The 13,325-nt window shown below is 49.5% G+C and overlaps 1 protein-coding gene across 1 annotated transcript in view; it reads right to left on the reverse strand.

Annotated features, from left to right (window-relative positions):
• LOC138293750 (glutathione S-transferase P 1-like) overlaps positions 1–9,602 on the reverse strand; it is a 133,602-nt gene extending 124,000 nt beyond the window's left edge. The window contains exons 1-2 of the mRNA XM_069233090.1: positions 9,305–9,602; positions 4,566–4,601 (exon numbers count right to left, since the gene is read on the reverse strand). Coding sequence (XP_069089191.1) covers positions 4,566–4,601; position 9,305 — 37 coding nt within the window. The 5' untranslated portion in view covers positions 9,306–9,602. The remainder of the gene's footprint in view (positions 1–4,565; positions 4,602–9,304) is intronic.
• Positions 9,603–13,325: the final 3,723 nt, after the last annotated feature.

The following is a 13,325-nucleotide window of genomic DNA, read 5'->3' on the forward strand; positions in this document are numbered from 1 at the left end:
CAGATGACCACTGACACACCCAAGATGACCAGCTGACACACCCAAGATGACCAGATGACCAGCAAACACACTCAAGATGACCAGTTCACCAGTGAAACACCCATGATGACCAGCTCACCTCCGACACACTCAAGGTGACCAGCTCACCACTGCCAAGCTCAAGATGAACAGCTTACAGCTGACACACCCAAGATGACCAGCTCACTGCTGAATGCTGACACACTCAAGATGACCAGCTCACTGCTGACACACCCAAGGTGCCTGGCTCATTGCAGACAAACCCAAGATGGCCAGCTCACTACTGACACACCCAAGGTGACCAGATCCCTGCTGACACACACAAGGTGATTAGCTCAGAGCTGAGACACCCAAGTTGACCAACTCACCACTAACACACCCAAGTTGACCAGATCACCGATAACACATCTAAACATGGTGGACATGGGACGGCTGTGTTAGATCTTTCCTTGGCATCGTAATAAAACACCCACTGGCTACCAAAGAGCTCTTAAATAAGCTCCTCCATTACCAGGTGGACTGTAGTCTTCAAGCAAAAACTGAAAGTTCTCTTGCCCTGTCTCCCAATCACAGAGATAGACAACACCTGAAGCTTGATGTAAAAGGGTCAGAATTCCTGTTCATGTCCCCCAAGGCATCTTTCCTCCTGGTTGTATCCTGGTCCTCCTGTCTCTCCTCAGTAGGTACAAACCTAGTTGGACAGCTTGATATCAATAAGTTTCCTGCTTCAGAAATGTCAACCTTCCTTTCAAAAGTATGGCCAAAAAAGGACTATACCATGCCAGATCTCTAAAGGTCCCAAATCTGTCTCCTATGGATGGTGCTACGTCACCTATCCAAGCTCTGATCACTTCACGATATGAACAAGACACCTGGAGGAGTCCTGATCTCCTCTTCCTATCTCATCACTGGTTCTTGTAGGTTTGATCAATTTGTCCACCTTCATAGTAATTGGCTCTACTCCATCAAGTACAAGTCATGTCCCTCCCTGTGACCCCTTGTATCAATGCCAAGGGGTTCTAGGTGAAGGGATAAGGTCTCTACTTGATGGATCTTGGAGGAGGCAGATGGGATGCGGATCTCAAATAAGATCCCAAGGCTTTTCTTTGCTGTCACTGCAGGATGTGGAAGGTGTTTTACACACTGAGCTTCACACATCTTGTGACAAGCCTGGGACCAGAACAGGGCTGTTTTAGATGTTTCTTCATTTACTGAACCTGCCGCCAGGACCAACTGTAGAGCTACTTTAGGGGCTCTGTTTGAGGGTATTTCTTGTATGTGAATAGTTGTTGCTTTATTTGGTAGCATGGACTCAGTTTCAGTACAATGTATGTATTTCTTCATACTTTGGTTAATCAGTCAAAGACTGACCATCCACTAGATAACTGTGAATAACTGTGGGATAGGGAATGTCATAGAATCGCTCATCCCATCACTATCTCCCCGATCAAATGCTTCATCCCCGGTGACTTTTCAGCGCATACTGCTGATTAACACCGGAACAACAATATTTCTGAAATCCTTCTAATGATCTGATTTTTTTATTAAACTGAATATTGCTAGAAAAAAACTAAAACTGCCCTTCTTGGACTCACAGTGATACTTAAAATAAATCCAACGACTTGCCATTGTTAGATTTGTTATAACTATCACAGAAATGAAGTTATAGAACTTTGTTTTCTGTAATCCAAAATCCAGCCTTCTGGCAGCCTTTCTCTGATTGGCCAGTCAGGCTGAGCCACGCTGCCTTAATGAGGTGTGAAGTGGCCTGCACGGAGGCAATGGGACATCTGGTGGGTGGACATTTGCAAGCTGTACAGCAAAAGATCGGAAGGGGGATGGGGAGCCTAACGGGTCTTCAAAGAGTGAATGACAGTTAGGACAGGAACCAGCCTCACCACTATTTCCTGCCACCCCAGCCAGAAGGGCGCACCACTAATTAGATTAGTAGAAGGACTGGAGGGGGAGTGTTTAGGGAAATTAGGTCACACCAGTGGGGTGGCTTAGCCAGATCCCAGCCCCAAGGAGAAACTTTCTCCATCCTGGCTTTTGGAAGAATAGTGCTTCCTGGGTTTGGTTTTTACCACACTTCACAGGAAGTGGTCACCCCAGAGGGTGGCACCCTGCACCCGAGTGGTCAGGGGTGCCACCCTGCTTGCCAGCCCAGGAACGCTGAATAAATATGGGAGAGTTGCCCAGCAACTCAGATCACCACCGACTGAACTACAAGGAGAAGAAGGACTGTCCTGTTGAAACCCTGCTCTGCACCTCAAATGACTGCACTCTGCATGACTGCACCTGCTGCACGTACAGAAACTACAGCTCCAACAACTTTGCCTTGCATGCAGAAGTGAAGGAGTGGACTCCCTGAAAGTAACAGGTCAAAGAGCTTCACCTGCAACACCACTACCAAGAAGAACCCAGGTGACCACCTTCAACTGGACCTTTGAAAATTTGCCAGGTGCATTCTGGGAAACATAGCCCCAACATCTCAAGGACCACCTCAGAGCCTCTAGACCCCTGGATAGGTACTGTGGCCCACTGGAGACCCAAAGGAGGACTTTCGGAAGGAGATTTAGAACTTTGGGAAAGGTTGGAGAACTTTTGGGAAAAAAACTCCATAAGGTGACTGACCCGTTGACGAGAGTCAAGCTACAGATATCAAACCGCGACCTGGCCTGAAATTCAGGTTTGTCCCATAAAGCTCTGGAGATTTTCACCATTGATGAGACTTCCAGAAGTTGACCAGGATCCTGCGCTGAGCCAAGCTGATGATGTTGCATTAAACCCCGACCTGACGAGGAGCCTCGCCTGACGATGAGAGAAAGAGCTCCAGAAAAATGACTAAGTCCGAAGGTAAAATTTTGACAGAGGACTCCTGCCTGGTGTAGCCGAGTTGGGCTTCATCGCAATTGGCCTCAAATTGTGACTTATTCCCTTCAAGCATGACCTGATGTCCACAGTTGGCGCTATTGTTTTTTAGGTACTAGAGAGCACATTTTTTATTTATTATTTAAAAATTCATAGCTCCAGTTCCCTACAGTGGATTTCTGTCGTTTTGGTGTCATTTCAAAGATAAAAACATTTCCTATTTTTACAAATTGGTGTTGAATTTTATTTGGTGTTGTGTCTTGCTTATTTAATGTATTGATGTTTTTAAATGCTTTACACACTTGTCTCCTAAGTTAACATTGCTTGCTCATTGCAAGGATGAATTCACAGAGACCTTTACTGGACCTAACATTGTGATTGCAGCCTTATTACTTGTGGGTCGACCTACCAACCCCTACTACAACTCACTTTCCAACTCAGTCCCTGAGACTAAGGTCAGACCCTGACATTAAGGTCAGGCCCTGAGACTAGGGTGAGGGTGAGGCACTTAGACTAGAGTCACACCCTGAAACTAGGGTTAGGCACTGAGACTAGAGTCAGACCCTGAGATTAGGGTTAGGCATCGAGACTAGAGTCAGACCCTGAGACTAAAGTCAGGCACTGAGAATAAGGTCAGGCACTGAGACTAGGGTAATACCCTGAGACTAGAGTCACACCCTGAGACTAGGGTTAGGCACTGAGACTAGAGTCAGACCCTGAGATTAGGGTTAGGCATCAAGACTAGAGTCAGACCCTGAGACTAAAGTCAGGCACTGAGAATAAGGTCAGGCACTGAGACTAGGGTAAGGCCCTGAGACTAGAGTCACACCCTGAGACTAGGGTCAGACCCTGAGACTAGGGTGAGGGTGAGGCACTTAGACTAGAGTCAGACCCTGAGACTAGGGTCAGGCAGAGACACTAGCCTGAGACTAGAGTCATACCCTGAGACTAGAGTTGGACACTGAGACTAGTCTCAGACCCTGAGACTAGTGTCAGGCCCTGAGACTAAGGTCAGGCACCAAGACTAGAGTCAGATCCTGAGACTAGTGTCAGGCCCTGAGACTAAGGTCAGGCACTGAGACTAAGGTCAGACACTGAGACTAGTGTAATACCCTGAGACTAGAGTCACACTCTGAGACTAGGGTCAGGCACCGAGACTAGAGTCAGATCCTGGACTAGGGTCAGGCACTGAGACTAAAGTCAGACCCTGAGGCTTGGGTTAGGCACTGAGACTAGAGTCAGATCCTGAGATTAGGGTCAGGCACTGAGACTAGAGTCAGACCCTGAGACTAGGGTTAGGCATTGAGACTAGAGTCAGACCCTGAGACTAAAGTCAGGCACTGAGACTAGAGTCAGATTCTGAGACTAGGGTTAGGCCCTGAGACTAAGGTCAGGCACTGAGACTAGGGTAAGGCCCTGAGACTAGAGTCACACCCTGAGACTTGGGTCAGGCACTGAGATTAGGGTAAGGCTCTGAGACTAGTCACACTTTGAGACTAGGGTCAGGCACTGAGATTAGGGTAAGAATCTGAGACAGCAACCAGTCCCTGAGAGTTCATAGGTGAAAGACCTAGAAGTCCAAGCTCTGGAACTAAGGTCAGACACTGAGAGCTTACAGAGAAGTGAATAACAAGACACTGAGATAGACTAATACATGCTGCAGAAAGAGCACTTACCTCTCATTGGGAAGTAACTGATGACGTAGTTCCCCACTGCAGAGAGAAGAGAAATATACGATGTCATTAAAGTCATGGAGGTTCACCGAGCTCCACCAACATCTTGTGACAAGGCCCCAAGAGAGAGGCCGTCAAGTGAATGGGCACGTTCAGCCCTACGTATACACACTCCTCACACTCCACCTGCAGCTGGTGGATGAAGTTTACACACTCCTCACCCTCCACCTGCAGCTGTTGGATGAAGTGTACACAGCCTCACCCTCCACCTGCAGCTGGTGGATGAAGTTTACACACTCCTCATACTCCACCTGCAGCTCGTGGATGAAGTTTACACAGCGTCACCGTCCACCTGCAGCTGGTGGATGAAGATTACACAGACTCACACTCCACCTGCAGCTGTTGGATGAAGCTTGCACGGCCTCACACTCCAGCTGCAGCTGGTGGATGAAGCTTGCACAGCCTCACACTCCACCTGCAGCTGGTGGATGAGGTTTACACAGCCTCACACTCCACCTGCAGCTGGTGGATGAGGTTTACACAGCCCTCACACTCCACCTGGACCTGGTGGATGAAGTTTACACAGCCTTTACACTCCACCTGGAGTTAGTGGATGAAGTTTGCACAGCCTTCACACTCCACCTGGAGCTGGTGGATGAAGTTTACACAGCCCTCACTTTCTACTTGTAGTTGGTGGATGACATTTACACATGCCCTCACACTCCTCCTGCAACTGGTGGATGAAGTTTACACAGCCCTCACACTCCACCTACAACTGGTGGATGAAGTTTACACAGCCCTCACACTCCTCCTGCATCTGATTCATAAAATTTACACAGCCCTCACATTCTACCCGCAGCTGGTAAATGACGTTTACACAGCCCTCACACTCAACCTGCAACTGGTGGATGAAGTTTACACAGCCTCCACACTTCACCTGGAGCTGGTGGATGAAGTTTACACAGCCTTCACACTCCACCTGCAGCGGGTGGATAGTGTTTACACAGCCCTCACACTCCAACTACAGCGGGTGGATGAAGTTTACACAGTCCTCAAACTACACCTGCAGCTAGTGGGTAACGTTTACACAGCCCTCACTTTCTACTTGTAGTTGGTGGATGACATTTACACAATTTTCACACTCCAACTGCTGTTGGTGGATGAAGTTTACACAGACCTAATACTCCTCTGGCAACTTGTGGATAAACTCCAACTGCAGCTGATGCATAAAGTTTAGACAGTCCTCACTCCACCTGCAGCTGGTGGATGAAGTGTACCCAGGTCTCACACTCCACCTGCAGCTGATGGATGAAGTTTACACAGGCCTCACTCCACCTGCAGCTGATGAATGAAGTTTGTACAGCCCTCACACTCCACCTGCACCTGATAGATGAAGTTTACACAGCCCTCACTCCACCTGCAGCTGATGAATAAAGTTTGTACAGCCCTCACACTCCACCTGCAGCTGATGGATAAAGTTTGTACAGCCCTCACACTCCACCTGCACCTGATGGATAAAGTTTACACAGCCCTCATTTTGTAACTGTAGCTGGCAGGGCCGGACTGGCCGTAGCGTGCATCAGGCATTTCCCCAGGAGGCTGGAAGGGTGGGGCTGGGTTTGAAGCGGTGGCGTCTGGTTTTGTTACTGGGCGCTGTTTTGGACCAGTGCTGCAAACTCAGCCCCCAGTAACAAAAGCAGCAATGCTTCATACTCCTCCCTGCACCGCTCTGACTCAGGAACTGATCTGGCAAAATTGCCTGGGCTGCTTTGGGTTCCAAGTCCCACCCTGGTAGCTGATGAATGAAGTCTGCACCACCTCACATGCCACCTGCACCTGGCGAACGCAGCTTAAGAAGCTCTCACATTCACCCTCAGCTGGTGGGTGAATCTTGTGCAGCCCTCACACTCCACCTGCCCCTGGCGAACGCAGCTTAAGAAGCTCTCACATTCACCCTCAGCTGGTGGGTGAATCTTGTGCAGCCCTCACACTCCACCTGCCCCTGGCGAACGCAGCTTAAGAAGCTCTCACATTCACCCTCAGCTGGTGAGTGAATCTTGCGCAACCCTCACACTCTAAGGGGGTCATTCTGACCCCGGCGGTCATGGACCGCCGGGGCCAGGGTTGGCGGGAACACCGCCAACAGGCTGTCGGTGCCCCGCAGGGCATTCTGACCGCGGCGGTTTGGCCGCGGTCAGAAGTGGAAAACCGGCGGTCTCCCGCCGGTTTTCCGCTGCCCAACAGAATCCTCCATGGCGGCGCAGCTCGCTGCGCCGCCATGGGGATTCTGACACCCTATACCGCCATCCTGTTCCTGGCGGCTCTGCCGCCAGGAACAGGATGGCGGTATGGGGTGTCGTGGGGCCCCTGGGGGCCCCTGCAGTGCCCATGCCAATGGCATGGGCACTGCAGGGGCCCCCGTAAGAGGGCCCCACTTTGAATTTCACTGTCTGCATTGCAGACAGTGAAATTCGCGAAGGGTGCAACTGCACCCGTCGCACCTTCCCACTCCGCCGGCTCCATTAAGAGCCGGCGTCCTCGTGGGAAGGTTGTTTTCCACTGGGCTGGCGGGCGGCCTTTTGGCGGTCGCCCGCCAGCCCAGTGGAAAACCCAGAATCACTGCAGCGGTCTGACGACCGCGGTGCGGTGTTCTGGCGGGGGTACTTTGGCGGGCGGCCTCCGCCGCCCGCCAAGGTAAGAATCACCCCCTAAGTGCCCCTGGCGAATGCAGCTTAAGGACCTCTCACATTCACCCTAAGCTGGTGAGTGAATCTTGCGCAGACCTCACACTCCCCCTGCCGAACATAGCTTAAGAAGCTTTCACACTTCACCCTCAGCTGGTCGATGAATCTTGTGCAGCCCTCACACTCCACTCACCCCTGGTGAACGCAGCCTGAGAAGCTCTCACATTCACCCTCAGCTGGTGGGTGAATCTTGTTCAGCCCTCACACTCCAAGTGCCGCTGGCGAATGCAGCTTAAGAAGCTCTCACATTCACCCTCAGCTGGTGGGGGAATCTTGTGCAGCCCTCACACTCCACCTGCCCCTGTCAAACGCAGCTTAAGAAGCTTTCACATTCACCTTCAGCTGGTGGGTGAATCTTGTGCAGCCCTCACACTCCACCTGCCCCTGGCGAATGCATCTTAAGAAGCTTTCACACTTCACCCTCAGCTGGTCGATGAATCTTGTGCAGCCCTCACACTCCATTTGCCCCTGGCGAACTCAGCCTAAGACGCTCTCACATTACCCCTCAGCTGGTAGGTGAATCTTGCGCAGCCCTCACGCTACCCCTGCCCCTGGCGAACGCAGCTTAAGAAGCTTTCACACTTCACCCTCAGCTGGTCGATTAATCTTGTGCAGCCCTCACACTCCACTTGCCCCTGGTGAACGCAGCCTAATAAGCTCTCACATTCACCCTCAGCTGGTGGATGAATCTTGTGCAGCCCTCACACTCCAAGTGCTGCTGGCAAATGCAGCTTAAGAAGCTCTCACATTCACCCTCAGCTGGTGGGTGAATCATGTGCAGGCCTCACCCTACACCAGCCCCTGGCGAACGCAGCTTAAGAAGCTCTCACATTCACCCTCAACTGGTGGGTGAATCTTGTGCAGCCCTCACACTTCAAGTGCCCCTAGCGAACGCAGCTTAAGAAGCTCTCACATTCACCCTCAGCTGGTGGGTGAATCTTGTGCAGCCCCCACACTCCAAGTGCCCCTGGCGAATGCAGCTTAAGAAGCTCTCACATTCACCCTCAGCTGGTGGGTGAATCTTGTGCAGCCCTCACACTCCAAGTGCCCCTGGCGAATGCAGCTTAAGAAGCTCTCACATTCACCCTCAGCTGGTGGGTGAATCTTGTGCAGCCCTCACACTTCAAGTGCCCCTAGCGAACGCAGCTTAAGAAGCTCTCACATTACCCCTCAGCTGGTAGGTGAATCTTGCGCAGCCCCCACACTCCAAGTGCCCCTGGCGAATGCAGCTTAAGAAGCTCTCACATTCACCCTCAGCTGGTGGGTGAATCTTGTGCAGCACTCACACTCCACCTGCCCCTGTCAAACGCAGCTTAAGAAGCTCTCACATTCACCCTCAGCTGGTGGGTGAATCTTCTGCAGCCCTCACACTCCAAGTGCCCCTGGCGAATGCAGCTTAAGAAGCTCTCACATTCACCCTCAGCTGGTGGGTGAATCTTCTGCAGCCCTCACACTCCAAGTGCCCCTGGCGAATGCAGCTTAAGAAGCTCTCACATTCACCCTCAGCTGGTGGGTGAATCTTGTGCAGCACTCACACTCCACCTGCCCCTGTCAAACGCAGATGAAGAAGCTCTCACATTCATTCTCAGCTGATGGGTGAATCTTGTGCAGCCCTCACACTCCAAGTGCCCCTGGTGAACGCAGCTTAAGAAGCTCTCACATCCACCCTCAGCTGGTGGGTGAATCTTCTGCAGCACTCACACTCCACCTGCCCCTGGTGAATGCAGCTTAAGAAGCTCTCACATTCACCCTTCACCCTGGTGGGTGAATCTTGCGCAGCCCTCACACTCCACCCACAGTTATGGGGCGCAGAGGACCTTCATATCCATTGCTGAGACCCGACTCCTCAGAATGTCATCTTCTCTCCACCTGGTGTTTTGGCCGCGGGGCCTCCCCAGCCTCACTGCTCAGGCCTTCCCTCTCACCCTCCCCCACCAGGAAGTCATTTCCTGCCCACCTGGCTTTGGCACATGGAAGACTGTGACAAGGAGTACTTACTTGTGGTGTTGAAGGTTGATGCTGTGTGCCTCTCCAAGGTACTCCCTCTCTGAGCACTGACTGGTCCTACACAGTCCCTGCTCCGCCTCTTGGCAAAGCCTTCAGTGAGGGAGTTGTTCACCTTTACCTTGTACCTTTTCTAGTACAGGGTAGGTGGAAGGAGGGGGCAGGTCTTCTCTAATGATGGTCAAGGGCTGGGAGTCTCACTCCCTCCCAGGCACCTTCTCTCCTTCTCTCCTTCTCTTCTGCCCTCATTCCTGGGCCTCTTGTATTCATGCTCCCTGGGCCCCAGGTGAGTCAGGGTGAGGTGGGAGTGTTGTGTGTATTTTTGGGAGAGTTGGTTAAATGTCTGCACTTGTTGCTTAGGGATGTGCCAGGCACTACGCCCATGTTGAGAGTGGATTAAAACTGGTGTGTGATGCCAAACCACAGATGCTGGCATGGGCTGGTGTTCACCAAGAGAATACAAATGCAGGGTGTGGAGAGCTGCTGTACAATCCCTTTCTCGTCTTTATTTTCTGTTATTGGCAGTCTTTTCATGGTCTCTGTGACCTCACCCCAACTTGCCCTGCAGAAGAGAGGCGGGGTTACACCCCCTGCTCCCCCCGCTTGTAGCTGGACTGATATAACCTTGGTACATTCCGTGTATTCAGTTCGCTCCACAGGGTGAAAGCTGCCATATGGAGGTCCATGTATACTTGATGGAAGTCAGTTGTTTTTTAACAGTATTTCTGTGTTTTCAAGTTGGGTTTTATTTTTTAACAAATCTCAATATCTTTAAACCATCAGGGGCCAGATGTAGCAAGCTTTTTGCATGGCGCAAACAGCTTATTTCGCTGTTTGCGCCATGCAAAAGCCACATCGCGATGCTCATTCCCATTTTGCGAGTCGGTAACCTGGTTACCGATTCACAAAATGGGAATGCGACTAGCAAATAGGAAGGGGTGTTCCCCTTCCTATTTTCGATTCGCCTCGCGGTCCCAAAGCAATTTGCAGTTACCACCAGTGTCACACAGGTGGTAACCCATTCGCAAAAGGGAAGGGGTCCCCATGGGACCCCTTCCCCTTTGTGACTGGCCCTGAAACTTTTTTTTCAGAGCAGGCAGTGGTCCTATGGACCACTGCCTGCTCTGAAAAAATGAAACAAAAACGTTTCATTTTTTCGTTTGTATTGCAACTCATTTTCCTTTAAGGAAAAAGGGCTGCAATACAAAAACAAACTGCTTTATTCAAAAGCAGTCACAGACATGGTGGTCTGCTGTCTCCAGCAGGCCACCATCCCTGTGAGTGCTGCGAATCGCAAGGGGATCGCAAATTGCGACCCACCTCATTAATATTAATGAGGTTGGTCTTTGTGACCCCTTGCGATTCGCAGATGGTGTCAGGGACACCATCCTGGATCCGGGTTTGCGACTCGCAATTTGCGAGTCGCAAACCCAAAATTTCATACATCTGGCCCCAGGTTCCATAATAATTCCTGTAAGTGCTCTATAAGAGCAGAGTAATCATGGGGCAGTCATCACCTGAGCCTGATACCTCCAGAATCCCAGGAGAGAGAACTTGCAAGGACCTGAGGCCTCTATAATCATAGGACAGAGTAATGATTGGGGCCTTTATAATCATAATATAGAGTAACGATTGAGGTCTCCATAATCTTAAAACAGAGTAATGATTGTAGACCTCTATCATCTTGGACAGAGTAAATGTTTGAGGCATCTATAATCATAATATAGAGTAATGATGTAGGCCCCCATAATAATAGGACAGAGTACTGATTGAGGCCTCTATAATGAAAATATAGAGTAATGATTGAGGCCTCTATCATCATAGGACAGAGTAATGATTGAGGCCTCCATAATCATAGGACAGAGTAATGATTGAGGCCTCTATAATCATAATATAGAGTAATGATTGAGGCCCCTATCATCATAGGACAGAGTAATGATTGAGGCCTCTATCATCATAGGACAGAGTAATGATTGAGGCCTTCATAATCATAGGACAGAGTAATGATTGAGGCCTCTATAATCATAATATAAAGTAATGATTGAGGCCTCTATCATCATAGGACAGAGTAATGATTGAGGCCTCTATAATCATAATATAGAGTAATGATTGAGGCCTCCATAACCATATGACAGAGTAATGGTTGAGGCCTCCATAATCATAATATAGAGTAATGATTGAGGCCTCTATAATCATAATATAGAGTACTGATTGAGGCCTCCACAATCACAGGACAGAGTAATGATTGAGGCCTCTATCATCATAGGACAGAGCAATGGTTGAGGCCTCTAATCATAGGACAGAGTAATGATTGAGACCTCTATAATCATAATGTAGAGTACTGATTGAGGCCTCTATAATGAAAATATAGAGTAATGATTGAGGCCTCTATCATCATAGGACAGAGTAATGATTGAGGCCTCCATAATCATAGGACAGAGTAATGATTGAGGCCTCTATAATCATAATATAGAGTAATGATTGAGGCCCCTATCATCATAGGACAGAGTAATGATTGAGGCCTCTATCATTATAGGACAGAGCAATGATTGAGGCCTTCATAATCATAGGACAGAGTAATGATTGAGGCCTCTATAATCATAATATAAAGTAATGATTGAGGCCTCTATCATCATAGGACAGAGTAATGATTGAGGCCTCTATAATCATAATATAGAGTAATGATTGAGGCCTCCATAACCATATGACAGAGTAATGATTGAGGCCTCCATAATCATAATATAGAGTAATGATTGAGGCCTCTATAATCATACTATAGAGTAATGATTGAGGCCTCCATAATCATAGGACAGAGTAATGATTGAGGCCTCCATGATCATAATATAGAGTTATGATTGAGGCCTCCATAATCATAGGACAGAGTAATGTTTGAGGCATCTATAATCGTAATATAGAGTAATGATGTAGGCCCCCATAATAATAGGACAGAGTACTGATTGAGGCCTCTATAATGAAAATATAGAGTAATGATTGAGGCCTCCATAATCATAGGACACAGTAACGATTAAGGCCTCTATAATCATAATATAGAGTAATGTTTGAGGCCTCCATAATCACAGGACAGAGTAATGATTGAGGCCTCTATCATCATAGGACAGAGTAATGATTGAGGCCTCTATCATCATAGGACAGAGTAATGATTGAGGCCTCTATCATCATAGGACAGAGTAATGATTGAGGCCTCTAATCATGCGCCACCGGTGGCCAGATTTGTGGGAGAGTGTGGTGTCCATTTTGTGTGGATTTAGTTTTTGACTGTGCCTGTGCGACCACATAGCATCCACAGAAGTGTCCTTTGCATGACTGTGAGCATCCACAGCACTTTACATCATGTGCCTGCTCACATGTCCATCCCTCTCTTCTGAGCCACACACTGGGCAGGCACCACACCCCCTTGTTGTACAGCACAAGGGTGTAGGTGCAGACCCTCGACCACGGGACAGGCTCAGGACCCTTCCTGACCTTCCTCACACACTAGGCAGGTGCACACTCCACTGTGGAGGGTCTCAGGGGAAGCAAAATCACTGCCTAGTCTTTACCCAGGAAACCTCGCCTAGTAGAATCTGACCAGACAAGACTGGTGAGTGCGTGGGCGGGGCAGGTGGTACAAAGTGCAATTTAAGGAGTCAGGAGATGTGGGAACAACCTCATCCTGACTCCCCACTGAACTACAGGGGGGACCGGACGTTTGTGCACCTGCCCATCCTACAGGTTCTAGGGGTTGGGATGGGTGGTGGTCCCGTGGGCTGTTTGCCATTTTAGGACAGATTGCAGGGCGTTGGCGGTAGTTGGGGGGGTGAAGAGTCAGATGTGGGTGTATACACCCCTCCGGGGGGAGGAAGGGAGCCCATGAAAGAGGATGGTGTGCGGGATGCCTTGGACTTCACTGGTGGATGCTTGGGTGAAAGAAGTGAGAAAGGGTTTGGGAATGGAAGACGGTCATGGACTGAAAGCAAGAGTCAAACAAGATTGTGTGCCGGGGTGAAAACTGGAG

The sequence above is a fragment of the Pleurodeles waltl genome, chromosome 4_2 (assembly GCF_031143425.1).
Source record: "Pleurodeles waltl isolate 20211129_DDA chromosome 4_2, aPleWal1.hap1.20221129, whole genome shotgun sequence".
NCBI classification, from domain to species: Eukaryota; Metazoa; Chordata; class Amphibia; order Caudata; family Salamandridae; genus Pleurodeles; species Pleurodeles waltl.